Genomic DNA, 15805 nt, shown 5'->3' with positions numbered 1-15805 from the left:
AATATTTAATGGAATTTGTGTTTACTTTTACAGTTTTACTAAATGAAAGCCTTTACAAGGACATCTCATTAAAAACAGAAACTGTGGTGAAATCCTCTTCTTTAAATATCATTCGAATGTTTTTGAATATTTTGCTGTCGTGAAGAAGTCCAGCAGGAAATTTGCATCAGTGAAGAAGTACTCCTTCAGGAAGGTTGACTATCCTGCTGGACTCACTGATGTGCCTGCAGGTGAATCAACTAAATTTGCAACTTACAGCAGACATGCAGGACCGTAACCTTTATCCTTATTTCTGCAGAGCCTTTTTTTTTTTCATGTTTGAGCTTGTCAAACGAAATGTGGGCTGCAAGTGCCACTAGGCATAACCTACAGTGATGTTAGCAGCTCCGTGAGGTTGTACTTAGACACAGAAGGCTTTGAGATGAATATTTGTACAAAAATTCGTGGCAATTCTATCCAATAGTTGTTGGGACATTTCATCCAAAGCCAAAAATGGCAGCCCATGGTGGCGCCAGAGGAAAAGTAATGGGATTGATTGGGATTCATCCTCTGGGAACCACGAATCTCTCTAAAAAGACTTGTGCTAATCCATCTAGTACATGTTGAGATATTTCAAACAAGTGAAAAATATAACCTGCTGGTAATGCTGGAGGAAAAGTCAGACTGTCACCAAAGCCACTAGGGTACAACCTCTTGGGAATATGAACATCTGCACAAAATCTCACAACGATCCATCAAAGAGATGTTGGGATCTTTCAGTCTGGCTCCAGAGTGTGGCTAAAAATAAGTATGAGCAGAAATTTTATTTTCCCATTAAATGTTCATACAAAGGGTATCACCTTTTCCTTTCAAAGAGTCAGTGGGTAGGTGTATTCCACTAATGCTGCCATAACTCGCTGTCAATACACATATCAGATAGACTGGGTAAAAGCCATCCTGTACACCTTAAAGTCCTTTCACTGCCACTGTATAATATGTATATATATTTTAAGTATATATCAACTAAAGTTCATTAAAGGGATTTAGGTCAAAATGGAAATATGGAATCATCCGCTGTCACGTTACACACTTTGTTCTATAGTCTGACATGTCACCTCTAAATAGTTTCATAACACAAACACCATGTAGTCTCTGTTTTGAAAGTCAAATTAGTCCTACATAACGGCCTTTGTAACTTTGCATGTTCACCTGCAGTAAACTCGGCTACTGATTATATACTGTAATGTCCTGGAAAAATCGACTCTGGTCTCATGTTTTTCATTCACTTGTAAGCTGCTGCAGCATCAGCTCCATCGCTGGGCCGCTGTCATTTGTGGGCACGGACGGGCTCTTCTAACGCCATGAGATGCTACTGTGATGGTTCGCTGATAAAAATCGAGGAAAACAGGTTGGCCGATCCGTCTATACTGATTATCCTTCTTTAAATTCACATCTCATGTTTTCCTAGAAAACATCAAATGTCATACTGGCCCTTTTAATTGGAGCATGCAGCATTTGAGAGTAGCTTGTTTTATAGGACAACCGTTGTTTGAGCAGCTTTAAAGATTAGCAAGTAGTTAACTGTTTCACTTTCGAAACACAAATCGTTTTGTAACTTCTTTGGAATGTACTCATAAGTTATTCTGAATGCCAAATTCCTTTTTTGTTTTAAAGATTTTCATCTCAGGAATTCAGTGCAGTCATAACTATTATCTAATAGGCCCTTTGGTCTGATGTGATCAGAATAGCTGTTAGAACAGGAGTGAACCTCACCGACCAAACAACTCAGAAACATTTTAAACCTAATTGATTAATTTTAATTTAATCATTCGTATAATCATTTTAGTTGTTCAACTGAGCTTCTGCCTATGCTAAATAGGGAGACTTAAGAATGTTGCCAAATAGACAAGGACTCTGGCAGGGGTTTAATTTATTTAACTACAATTTTGTTCATTAAAAGTGCAGTAAAGGTAGAATTTATGGCAGAGCTGTTGTATTGAATGGCAATAAATTGTACCTAATAGTGTGGCCACTGAGTTCTTACCGTCAGTCAGTGAAGATTTGTTTTTTTTCCCAGAGGCCAACTCAAATGAACTTACATTATTTATTATTTGCAGGCACAAGATGTTAGCCTTTATATTTCTCTATATCATGGGACGAAACATCTGTCAGGTTAGTCACTAACACATGATTACACCTTAGATCTTAAAATTCAAAACTGCAACATTAAATTACATTAAATCTAATGATTTTTCTTTTTTTTACTCTAACAGGCTACTGTGGAAGGTAAAATGAATTGTATGCGTTTCAAAATGAGCAAATTGTTTTTAGCCTAACATTGTTCTTAAATTGATATTGTGCCTTTTGATGCCTTTTTGTTTTGTATGTTTCAGCCAGGTCAACACAAATGTATTATGCCAAATTGATAATAGAGAAAAGTGCAATCGGAAACATAACTGGTTCAGGGACATTTTCTGTGAGTATCGCCAACCTGCAAGTTGACAGGCTTCAAAAGACAACAAGTAAACGATTTTTCTAATATTTCAAATACTGCATCTTTTGATTGATTTAGTTCTGGGGAAAAAAAAAAGAATTGATCCCAGAGTAAAACTATTGTGCTTTTTCCTAATAAGCCTGTGTGAGTGCCTCTGACAGCTTAAATTGTAACTGCGAGCCAGGCTACAGATGGAGTGATAAAGTTTGTAAGTTCAACAAGGCATGTTGTGACGACGAATGCACCTTCCCCAAAAACTCATCTCACATGTGTGTTTTAAACACCACAGGTATCTGGTCATTTTGTGTTTGCACGAGTATATAGTGTATATATATATATATATTTGTGTGTGTGTATTGAGTTTATCAAGCATGTAAGCATCCCAAAAATTGAAATCCTTTTTTCGTCACAGTTAGTATCAAAGGATCCATTACTTTAAAGGGAACGTCCTATCACGATTGTCTGTCAGAAAGTCACTCTTCGGAATTTAAGGATTGTAATAACAATTTGTCACAAGAGGTAAAAACAAGAATTCATGAATAAACAGCACATTACTTAAGTAATAATAATGGGAATAATGTAGAATAATTTAATTGATTTAGGTATTTTCATTTTCCAATGATAAACTGATGTGTTGCCTTTCAGATAAAAAAGGTGTACAGCACTTTGGTGGGATTCGACATCTTTAAAATGACCAAATACAGGTATTTGTTTTTGCTTACAAATAAAATAATTGGTATCATATTCACCGGGGTCTGTTTTCAATATGTGACCGAAATCTTTATTTTTTTCCTCACTGAAGTTCTGGAAGCGTCATCGGAGAGTTTGAAATGACCATTGTTTCCAACGTCAACCCACAGGATCTGACTGACAAATCAAACACCCTGAGCAAAACTCTGTCAGCTTCAGTTAGGCTGGAAACGACAGGTAAATGTATCTAATGGAGAGTGGGATGCACCCGTTGGGATTCATTTTAAACCTGGTTTGTCCTCTTTAAATCTAGTCTTTAGATTCAACTACTGTTTGACGGATTGCCACGAAGTTTTGGACAGATATTCATGGTGCCCAGAAAGTGAATCCCAGCGACTGACTTATCATTTAGCGCCACCAGCGGGCCAAATTTTTCCATCATCCACTGAAATATCTAAGCATATACTCGAGGGATTGGTATAAAATGTGGTACAAACATTCATGCTTCTCACAGGGTGAACTGAACGATAGATATAGTATATGTAAATTACAATATATAGTAATATACTACAGTGAAGTACACTATAACAAAATAGCAATAAGTAAATAAATTATTGAACTGATAAAAAAACAATAGATCAATATTATATGCATGCGTGTATTACTGTATATATTGTATGTATAATTTAAATCTTATTAACTATATAATAAACTTTAGACACATAAAAATTTTTTTAAATAAATCTAAAAATACAAATGAAATGCAAAAATATGTATATATTTGTTTCCGAAAAAAAAAAAAAAATCCATTTGAGATAAATAAAATGCAGAAATTTAAAAAATGTAGAATTTTCTGATAAGCATTTCATGTGTCAGACTTTACAAGGTTAGGTCAATAAAGACGAGACGTCCTTAAAGTGCTGTGGCTGAAATCATATTCCACTGATGAAGACTGTCTGACACAGTTGAAAGCCATGGGAAAAGTTTGTAAGTCACAAAACCCTCCTCGCTAAACCTAGCGCATATAGTTTTGGTTTTATATAATGAGGCTTTAAGATTTTGGTGTCTGCCATTTCGAGACAAAATGGAAGGAAATGACCTTTCATTTTTGGTTCCCACAGCACTTTCATCAATAATCACACGTTTTCCCATAATTCATAGGCCTACCTGTCAACGGTTTTTTAGATGGACTATTTCTTTTGCGAAAAGTAGTTTTAAGGAAAAGAGAATACATTATCCGGAGGACATTATTTCTGGAACAACACGTTGCCATTTTTCTATGTTTTGAAGAGCAAAAAATGAAATTCCACTCGCATCTCATCTCAGAGGTAGAGAGCTCAAAATCTCAGCAGTTAAAACCAAAACTATCTGCACTAGAGGCGAGGATTGTTTTTTTTTTCTAAATTGGAGCGAACAATGCTTTTTAGCTGTTTTGTGTGAAATCATTTTTGTTTCACAGAAAGGGGGGTTGGTGATAATTTCCTTCATTTTCAAAGTAGGGGCACATAACAAAGATAATAACTTTGCTGTGGCTTTAAGCAAAGTTGTAGAGTCCCAAAAACTACACTGACTCACAGACAGACACAAATCTTACCTTCTGGATGTTGCTCATGGTCTCTATACTGATTCAGCTCATATTTTTCACAGGTATCGTCTCTTTGAGGACGCCGACGAGCCCTGTGATGTATCACAGCGTGCAGGAACTCACATGCACATCACAGGCGAATCTGAGCAGCTCACTGATGTGGCACCTGAAAACACCGAACGGCGTAGATAATATAACTACAGGCACCGAGTCAAATTTCACAACAGTGTCAGAGACAACCATCCTCACGATCAAAGTTTCAGAAGTCTGGGAAGGTACATATGTTTCAGCCACTGTATTTACATTTTAGACCTTTAGCCTGCCCGCTGTCTTACAGTGTGTGTGTGTGTGTGTGTGTGTTTGTGTGTGTGTAAATTAGTAATCAGTGGTGGAAAGTAACAAAGTTTATTTACTCAAGTACTGTACTTAAGTACAATTTTGAGGTTCTTGTACTTGAGTATTTCCAGCTTATGCCATTTTATTTCACTTTATTCTTCAACTCCACTACATTTTTGAGGGGAAATGTACTTTTTACTCCACTACTTTGCAGGTTAAAGGGTGAACGTCTGTGTACAGGCTTTGTAGAGTATTACTGCAAAGGTGTAAAAAAAAAAAAAAAAAAGAAAAATTATATAAGAGATACGACAAATGTCCTCAAGTGACGTTACTTAAGTCAGAGTTGGATGGGTCTGAAAAGTACAAGTTTGAAAATGAAAAGAAATCTGTGGGTGTGGGGTTAGAAAGAAGTGAGTTTACCACACCTCCGTAACACAACCAAATCTCCAGCCCAACTGTCTGTGGTTGCGTTGCAGTGTGAGTAATGTAGGCAGCATGTTTTGACAAGGAAGGAGAATGTGAGGCATTAAAAAGACAATGTCTTTAGCTCTGCCTCATCAATGTTTTTCTTAACTGCTTGTGAGTTGGACAGTGTTACAGGACTGCGAGGCTAAACCTGTGGAGTATATACAAAACATACGATTAACACACAAAATATGATGCATTGTTTTAGGTTGAACTAGACTACAAAAACTAAAGTTGTTAAAATTAGCTCCAGCTGGACCCGCTGCCACATTATGCTACTTACACATTGATGTATCAATAATAATAATGATAATAATCCAATGGTATAATATATAAAATAATATCTGCGTAATGAATACTTTTACTTTTGATACTTTTAGGACATTTTGCTGGAAATACAAATAACAGTTTTGAATGCAACCTAAGAAAATGCGTGCATTCTTTGTGTTGGTGGAGACAAGGGAAAACCTGTCGTAAAATAATTCAGCTGAATTTTCACTGGGATTTTTTCTATTTTTCCTCACAAAAGAAAACATAATTAGAATAATCGCATCCAAGTTTTACGTATAGTGGCCTTAACTCTTATCACTATTTGTGTTTTTTTCCTCAGGAGAATACACATGTGGCTACTGTGAGGGGTCAGCGTTTGTCAACATATGTCACAAATCCAGTGCTGTAATGAATGTAGCTCTTCTGCCAAACATTGACACCACCAAGAATCCAGGATTTCCCCGCTGTGAAAACAAAGAGGATAACGTGAAAGTAAGAGTCAAATGTGAGATAGCGAAAAGCAAAGAAGCCTATAACGTGAGTTGGAGGAGCTCAGACAAAAAAGTTAAAATAATTCCAAAGACACTTCCTGGTAAGTACATTTTCTTGCGTTCCTCTTCTTCGCCCATTCTTTTAAAGGAATCCTTGTGAAAGATTGTTACGAAAATACATGACACGCATATGTGATCCTTGCAGAATCTTCTGGAGAAACACTTGTTTATGCAGCTGAGGCAGTGACTGGCTGCGACTCATCCATGCAAAACCCAGAACTAATGTGCATATTTCAGAACAGTCTCGGTCAAACGAGAAATGCTTCATTTAGTATCAATATCATACATGGTATGTTTTAATATTATGTAAAACACTGTCAGAATAGGGGGGCTATGTCCGACATCACTTGGCATTTGCCAGCAATATATTGATTTTTTGCTGTTTTATTTGAGGGTGTTAATTCTTATGTACTATAAATCCCTCTCAAATAATCCCACAATGGAATGCAAAATATAACATGTACGTTACTTTTAGCTAAAAAACCCACAACAATGTTGTGCCTTTAATAGGTTCATGATTCATAAGTGACTGAAATCTCAGTTTACTGCCCACTCTAGTGTAAAATATTTTATTATGTAGAGCAGTGGTTCCCTGTCCTGTGACGTCCACTCGTAACCATGTGTCATTGGTTGCAAATGTCTGACTTACGGTTTAACCAAAACAGCGGTCTGTGATAAAATATTCGAAAACCAAGATTCATTTTTTTTAGCTTTTTCCCGAGCTTTTTCCAGCAGCCTCCTGTAATGAATTGAACATACTCAGTTGTTTATCGCCTAATATGGAACTTTAGTGATAAGAAGGGGACAAATATGCAGTCACTGAAGAAGCCCTTGGGTTAGGACCAAAAGTTCCAGAAAAATATAAATTAAGACTTTGTTGATCCCTGGGGGGTCACGTTACAGCGGCACAGAGACGGACTAAGATGTATGAAAACGGACAAAGATCTATTTTAATGAAATAGATAAAAAGTAGATTAAATAGGAGGTTACATTCAAACAGCTATATATAATATATACATATATTTCAATTAGACTGTACACTCACCGAGCACTTTAAAAATAAATACAAATAAACACAATGATATATTAAAGTATGTAATGTTATATATGTATGTGCAATATATGTAATATGCACACGCTATAGAGTAATAACACAATGTGATGAAATATATATAATAGAAATAGAAGAGAATATCACGATACAGCATATAATGTAATAATATATATAGTATATAATAGTAATAGAGTATTTTTATATAGTGATATAAGTAATGCAATATAATGCATTACTTCTTATACTAATACTCCCATAGTAAAAAGCTCGTAAGTGAACTTGAGGTTAGAATGTTTTTTCACAGACGTGTGTACAAGGTCAATAATGAACTGGCCCTGTGACCTCTTTGGGGTGTCCCTATCCCCAGTTTGGGAACCATTAATGTGGGGCATATTGATCGAGTGATGATGAGAGTGGTTTCGGACACAGCGAATATCTGCATTATTTATGAACTATTTTATGCTTCAGTGATCGTCACATGCTGCAACTGAATTTTAGATTAACTTCTTGTTATCCTCAGGTTAACTTGACACAAATTCTTTCAGTTTCCGCACGTAATAAATGATAAATCAAGCCTCAACTTTTCTTCTTCAAAACAGCCGGTGACCCATTCTGTGCGGCTGAAGGCGACTGGGAAGACACCAAAGCTGGATACACCACAGTATTAAAATGCAAGAACGAAGATGGACAAAGACAAAGGAAATGCAATAACGAGTAGGGCTGAAACTGATCATATTTTAATCAGTAAATACTTTTCAGATTTATCCATTAAACATTTGGTACATATATCGTCCATAAAACACGCCCGACACAATTGCTTGTTTTGTCTAAAATTTAAAGTTTGGGCATTTTTTGCTTATAAAATGACTTAAACAATTCATCAATAGTCATATTTGTTGATGTTTCATTTTCTGTCCCATCAATAATTTAACTAATCGTTCCAGCACTACACCTGTGACATGGGAAGAGGAGGTGTCAGAGTGTGTGAACCGGCAGGTGAATAATGTGCTGCAAAGGGCAAATGTAAGCCTAACTTTCCTCACTGAAGTTAAACAAATGAGATCTCATATAGAAGATATAAAGCAACGAATTAAAGTATATTGGTATTCAAAACGCTATTACATACTGAGAGCATAAAGACATACCACAAAATTATATTTTTACAGAAGGGATGATCACGTTTTTATGCATTAAATAGTTAGCCTTAAATTTTTGGAGATTAAATCCTTGGTGGTAGCTGGCGATTTACATTTTGACACAATTAATCAACACCCATAAACCATCATTGTTTTTACAGATGATTGACAGTGGACTTGGCTTACTGGATGTAAATGCTGCAGCGGTATTTTCCCGCTTTGAGAACGTCACTAATAACACGAAGCATATCAACACTTTTGCTGACATGAATGCATCAGTTTACGTACTCTCGACCTTGAGACAAAAGCTAAAAGAAATAAATAATGACTCAACAGTGAATGTAAGTATTACAGAATCTTTGATTATCCTTACTGAATGTTATCATTGGGGTTTAAAAGGGAATTACCAGTACTTACAATAAATTTTTCATTTATCGTCGCAACCCTTAAGATTTTCATGAAATCACACCCTAATAATAATGATTATTTTGTTAAAATAATAAGTATAAATACTGTCAAATAGGCATATTTGACAGTAAAATATGTCTACTTATTCTTATTCAGAATTAATACAAGGAGAAAGGCTTTCTCTAACTTTGAGCAGAGATGTACTGAAATCAGCTGCAACTAAAACAAGCTTTTTTCTTTGCAGAACCTTCTGGAATCATCCAGCAATTTACTGGAGAAGTCTCTTGAAAAATCTTGGAAAAGAAAAAGTGACGAAGGCAATTTGTCATTGGCTGAGAGATATCTGATTTCTGTTGAGCATTTAATTAAGATGACAAATCTAACACGTCTCAATAAAAAAAGAAATGTAGAGGTAGCCACATGCAAAAGCAAGCAGGGGTTGAAATGTAACAACTCTGTGTTCAATGTCAGTGTCAGTCTTGATCGCTCAGACGCTGGCCATGTAAAAACAGCTGGATTTAAACAACTGGAGAACTATTTGCCCAACAAAGATGAGACGTACGTGCCTAACAGCATTATTGTGTCAACAACTATTGAAAATGAACAATTGGATTCAGTTGTGGTTGAAATTGACTTCCCGTTGCTCAAGCCGAGGGCTAAAAATGTTATCATTAAGTGTGTCTCATGGGACAATAACAACAGCGAATGGTCATTGAATGGATGCAACTGGGGGGGTTCTTCTAATGAGGGACGCTGCGTTTGCACGCATTTGTCCACATTTGCCATTCTGATGTCTAAGTATCCGGTGGAGTTACCTGGGACTACTGAGATAACCTATGTTGGACTATCTGTATCAGTCATATCTCTAATTATTAGTATTGCGATAGAACTGACCGTCTGGACTGCTGTAGTTAAGACAAGTACTTTATATTTACGCCATATCGCCCACATAAACATTTCTCTATGCTTGCTAGTTGCAGATTGCTGTTTTTTAGCATCTTCCAAGCCACGTGAGGTTTCAGAAATCTTGTGTAAGACCTTTGTGGTGTTGAAGCATTTCTGTTACTTGTCCATGTTCTTTTGGATGTTGTGCCTGAGCACCACACTTCTTCATCAAGCAGTTTACCTGTTCCACAGTGTGAGCAGGAAAAACTACCTGAGGTTCTCATTGATTTTGGGCTATGCATGTCCTTTGCTTATTGTTGCTGGCACATTTCTTGCCAACCATGGCGGTGCTGAGGGTTTGTACTTCTCCAGCGATACCTGTTGGCTGGTTTATACTGGAGTTTTACGAGGGTCTATCCATACATTTGTCATACCAGTCGGTATAATTGTTTTCGTCAATGTTTTTTCCATGCTTGTGGTAATCATGAAGCTTTTGGATCAACCCAAGAATACAGAAAGATCTTATGTAAAAGAAAAAACAGCTGCCAAAACTGCCATGAGGTCAGTTCTTCTTCTGACTCCAATCTTCGGTGTCACTTGGATTATCGGATTTTTATTAATGATTTTTGAACCCCTAAGTGGAGTCATAGCCTATGTGGTCAATTATGCCTTTACCCTGCTGAACGCATTCCAGGTATGGTCAGTATAATCTTCAGCTAAACACCTAAACCAGTAAAAGTATTTCTTGCTCAGTAACCTCTGTCGTTTCATTTGCAGGGTTTGTTCATTTTGTTAACCACATGCCTGGGGGACAAACTGGTAAGGTAGTTTTAAAATACCTTGCTAGATCATAATGTAGATACATGCATTTTTGGATCAGTTATGTTATTTGATACTCTTTTGAATATTGAAAGCACCAAGAGTCAAAGGACTGGCTTTTTTCTTGAATCATCATCATCATACAGTATCTCCACCAAACTTCAGTAGCCTTAATAGGTCAGAATTCAAAGTCACCTACGTACACAACCCACCACTCAGCTGCAGCAAAGGAAGTAGATTAAGCCTTGAAAGTTAATGCAAACAGTTCAGGGGACCCAACTTTTGTTGATTACTTAGAAACCCTCTGTCTTTATAGAGGTAGTATTCGAACAAACTGTGTTACTACACCCTCTGATGCATTCTTAGGACAATACTCTACGGCAGCATGTATTACTGTATGTTGCTATCAGAATTATGAGAAAAAGGCACCTGACACCAGGGTGAAAAGGAGTGATTCACTGAGTTCTCTATTTTAACGTTTCAATTCTGTTGCACCCCTGACTAAGACTGGAAAAAAATTGTGTTTTCTATTAATCATGATTTTTATCAATTCTTAAAATTCGAGATAGATATTTGCATTTTCGCCGTTTCTGAGTAAACTTTTACATCTGTGCTAAATATTATGTGTAGGCAGTGATTGAAAAATGTGATGACATTGATTAAACATCTGGGTAGCTGTCATTGGTTGTTGTAGCTGTTCTCAGTTTAATTTTATGGAATTCAGTTTATTTACTTCTTTAAAACAACAATGAAAGCAAATTTGTCTGAGTAACAGATTCTTAATGCTGGTAATTGAATAAATTGGGTTTATTTAATTACCAGGCTTGTTGTTTCACCCTAGTTCTGTTCTTTATGCTAAGCTAAGCTAATCATCTGCTGACTTCAGCTTCATCTTTAATGAACAGATAAGACAGGTATCGTTCTTCCCATGCAACTCTTGGTGAGAAAACGAATATGTGTATTTCCCAACTATTCCTTTAAAAAGTTTGTTATAAAGTGAAAAAAGATAAAATATTTCCTCCGAGTTCACACTTTTTAGGGGAACTGTGGTAAGTTTTAAAACATCAACAATTATCTGGGAAGAAATATTAGGATTTGTGGTCACTATCGGGACAGTACATCAAAATCTGGGGGTGTAACCAAATGACAAAAAATCATCACAAGTTAGACTTTTTTTCTACTTATTTAATGTGTAATAAGAAATGTTATCAACAACAAACATGCAGTATAGAATCATTAAAAATGATTTAATCCAATTCTCACAGACCCGTGAAGCGCTGCGGAATCGTCTCAAGAAAAATGTAAGTGCACTATGACTAGGTTTACTCCTATGCAAAACACAACAATGTCTACTGATTAATTTTACACATTCTTCTCCTTCTCTCTCCAGGCTCCAGCATCCATCAGCGAGAGCTCCACAAAGTTAGAATCAACATGGAAGAAGTGAAAATCGTCTCAAACATGTGTACTCTTAATTCACAACATGCTACATTATACACATAGAACCACAGATAATAGCAAAGTAGGCCACATATACTCTCTGATGTGACTATTTTATGTTTTGTTTTGTTGTTTATTTTGTCTTATTACCTGTGATACAAGTGTAAATCCACTGTATAATATTTCATTATATGTTTAGTACATATCTTTCTGACAAGAAAAATTCCAAAGCTGTAGTCTTTGTTTGTTGTGTTATATTACACTACATGTCAATGTCAAATGTGATTGAAGCAATACTGTATATTACATACATTTTACATACGTATTACATTACATTTTTCATTGTGATGGAAAGCCACTGCAAAACTCACAACTGAAAGGCTACAAACACGTAAGTCTTGTTTGCACTTTGTTGTGTGAAGGTGAGTTCGGCCTACATCTGAATGTTGCTTGTAGAGATCCTGTTTTCTTCATTTTTCCATTCCTTGTTCTGCCCACTCCTCGTCTGTGTCATCCACTGAAATCCCTTTTTGGGCTGCCAACCTGCGGTAGGCCTGGCACTCAGTCTCTGCTCTGCAACGTACAAAGACAGGGCAATTTGCTTACTGAACTGCCGTATAAAGCTATTGCGAAATGTTATTGGGCTGCGTGTTTGAAAGAAAATCTTTGTATTTTGAAGAAAAGTTCAATTAAAGTATGACACAAATGTGAAAATCAAGGAGGGATGATTCACAGAATGAAATAACAAAATCTGGGCTCCATCTCATACTTTTTAAGGAACTGAACACAGTCCTGGTGTCCATATATTTCGGCTATCCGGGCTGGTTTGTCTCCACAGCAGTCCTCCCCGTCTAATGGAGCATGGAGAGAATGCAGCAGCCGCAGCACGGCCAGCCGACCGGACTCTGCAGCAAAGTGGGCAGGAGTCCATCCGTGCTCCGTCCTCAGACAGGGCCTAGCTCCGTGCTCAATGAGCATCCTGACCGTTTCTGTATGTCCTGTGGAAAAGGCATCGCAGTGTGATCTGACACATGCAATTAAGAACCTGGTGATTTTTATAATCCGGTCTGTTAAAAACAAATTCTTATCTACTGTGATGAAAGAAAATTATTACTACCGCAAAAAGACAGAAGGAATAAGAATATCCCTGTGCAGGGAACAACAGTAATGAAACAAAAAGAGTGCTACACATTCAAGGCATAGTCCATTACCCAAATGTAAACAAAAGTGTATTAATCGTGGAACAATTAATCAGTTTATAAACATCAAGGCAACATTTTTGATAACTGATTAATTAAAAGTTAATTAATTAATTAAAAGTAAGTCATGTATAAAGCAAAAGCTAAAAAACATTCCCCCGTTTCCAGCTTCTCCAGTGTGACCAATTGCTGCTTTTCTTTCTTTAATATCATTGAAAATGCAATACGTTTTGGTTCCGTCCTGTTGGAAAACAAAACAAGACATTTGGAGATGAAATGTTGAGCTCTGAGAACTTGGAAGGAGCATTTTTCAAGATTTTCAGACATTTTATAAACTGAACAAGTAGGTATAATATCCATAGATTAACCCCTCAAATAATAAATAATAAAAAAGTTGTCCCAAAACACGGTCTGATAGCCGAAACCTTGGTTTTGAAAAGTAGATTTCGGTTTTTATTTATTTATTTTCAAATTTAAAACCTGTTTTGTCCTACTTCTCATGAATCAGCGGCAGCACAAAGACATTATTTGATGGTGAGACAGTTAACTACAATGAATGTCTGACAAAATCTCGACAGGAGGGGCAAATAAATGATACCGGCCCCTTTGAGAGCATTTTGGTCACCCATTCCCAAGACAGCTGTAGCCAACAACGCAGTATTTGAACGGTGGCAGGTGCAACTTGAAACTAGTGATATGCAGGGGTATGGTCATTTTCCACCGTTCCGCCGACTACCTTTAGCTGCTGCCCAGTGAAGAGGTGTCTTGTAGCTCCAGTCGATGTCCCTCTGGTTGGGATTGCATTTATTTTGCCTCAGAATCTCCTCAACTCGGTCAAAATCGCCTGCTGCTGCAGCCTGGTGCAACTCTGTCATTTCGTTACAGAGGTCGCCTAGCAACAGTCGATTCGACCCAACATGGCGCCGGGTCCTGACAGTGACTCTGTTGGTCCTCACCTGAACCTGTAAACGGTGATGCTGCCACCTGCCGTAGGTCGAGACAATAACCAGGGCGCGTCTGTTGTAAGTACATGTAAGACAAGAGATTCAATTTACAAAGCAAATAGGTTTACAAAAAAAGTCTTTCATACCGTGGAGAAAGAACTACGTTAGCATTTCAAAATGTTTGTGAATTTAAAAGAATTCAAGCTAAGTGAGCGTTAGGCTAGCCGACCGTCACCCAAAGCAACACAGCTAAACAGTGGTTCCTTATTTGATTAAAGAAAATGTTTACAAAAGGCAATCAAAGATTCTGACAAAAAAAAAAAATAGTAAAATGGGTTTACTTCAAAATACACCAGTAATGCTTAGATACAGTATGTACTTACGGAAGTCCGTTGTCTATCATTCCCTCGTTATAATTATTTCAATAAAGTTGTTTAAAAACGTTAAAAAACAAAAAAACAAAACAGTGGATTCATAACACCTAAATTCATCTATTTAAAACTAAAACCAGTACTTTAAGTCTAAATTTTTGGATGTCTGACCATATACAGTCCACATTTTTATGAATTAATCTGTCATCGTTCCCTGTACTTTGTTTATTGGGGAACTTTACACATATTTGTGCATGTCGAAATGAATCTTAAAAAAAGTTTATAAAAAGCTAGTAAGTAAATTACAGTAAGTGTTTTAGCAATGAAATGGAAGTCCAAATCCCCGCTCAAAAATGAACAGCTGTGTCCCCCTTGAACAGATCAGTCACGGTTTTAAAAGGGGATATAATTCAAGATCTATTTAAAGATTTGGCAACCTATACTGGCAGCGGAAACGTTATAAAATTGTAATTATCGTAATGATTGTGGGGCCCATATTTATCAAACTGCTAAATGTAAAATTGTCAAAAATTTTTGGTCAAAGATAAAAGTAAAATTCCTGTCATTGAGCATTTGAGACGATGTTACCCCACTATCTCTTTTTTGACATTTATCAGGGGTGTGAAAAAACTGACAAATCTTACACAGATTTAATTTACAGTTAGATTAGATCGTTTCCCATGTAGAAATTAAAAGCATTCACTGTCCATGGAATTAAATCTTAAATCCTATTCAATATTATAAAAACATCTTTCAAATATTACAACGATATACTCTAGCAGAATAAGCACTGAATAAAGTAAGGTTTTTTTTAAGAATGTACAACATGGCAGATATAGGGTCACACCTTGATTGGCTATTCCTTGATCTGAGCATAAATATGATCAATCATCTGATCACTTGAGAGTTGCTCTTGAATCATACTGTTACACTTCGCCGTAAGTGATAATTGTGTCTTATTGCTCAAACTCAGTGAACACACTTTTTTAAATCTTAATTTGGTATTTAAGTGCATTCTTAAGTGTAATTCTTAGAAGTTTGTTAACAGGCCCTGAACTGCAACTCAGGATTACATGCCTGTATCATCAGATACCCACTTTGATCGCTTTCATCTCAACGCAAATAAACAGTGACGCTGAGGAGCAAAACACCTGTCATTCCCTAATCTTCTGAAAAGAT

At 36.5% G+C, this 15805-nt stretch overlaps 2 protein-coding genes across 2 annotated transcripts; one reads left to right on the top strand and one right to left on the bottom strand.

Moving 5' to 3' along the window:
* The first annotated feature begins 1291 nt into the window (after positions 1-1291).
* On the top strand, positions 1292-12130 carry adgrf3a (adhesion G protein-coupled receptor F3a). The gene is made up of 18 exons (XM_040136909.1): positions 1292-1387; positions 2097-2151; positions 2253-2265; positions 2373-2501; positions 2613-2762; positions 2886-2992; positions 3119-3177; positions 3276-3400; positions 4811-5023; positions 6160-6411; positions 6516-6659; positions 8024-8138; positions 8369-8447; positions 8722-8901; positions 9213-10547; positions 10631-10672; positions 11938-11973; positions 12063-12130. Exons 1-18 carry the CDS (start codon positions 1341-1343, stop codon positions 12117-12119), a joined length of 3138 nt encoding a protein of 1045 aa, XP_039992843.1. The 5' UTR covers positions 1292-1340; the 3' UTR covers positions 12120-12130.
* LOC120795216 (ankyrin repeat domain-containing protein 66) lies at positions 11879-15724 on the bottom strand. The gene is made up of 4 exons (XM_040136910.1): positions 14639-15724; positions 14048-14328; positions 12882-13110; positions 11879-12685 (listed from the first exon to the last, which is right to left on the bottom strand). Exons 1-4 carry the CDS (start codon positions 14656-14658, stop codon positions 12583-12585), a joined length of 633 nt encoding a protein of 210 aa, XP_039992844.1. The 5' UTR covers positions 14659-15724; the 3' UTR covers positions 11879-12582.
* Positions 15725-15805: the final 81 nt, after the last annotated feature.

This window comes from Xiphias gladius, chromosome 10, assembly GCF_016859285.1.
Source record: "Xiphias gladius isolate SHS-SW01 ecotype Sanya breed wild chromosome 10, ASM1685928v1, whole genome shotgun sequence".
NCBI lineage: Eukaryota > Metazoa > Chordata > Actinopteri > Istiophoriformes > Xiphiidae > Xiphias > Xiphias gladius.
This window is presented reverse-complemented; position numbering and strand designations above follow the sequence as displayed.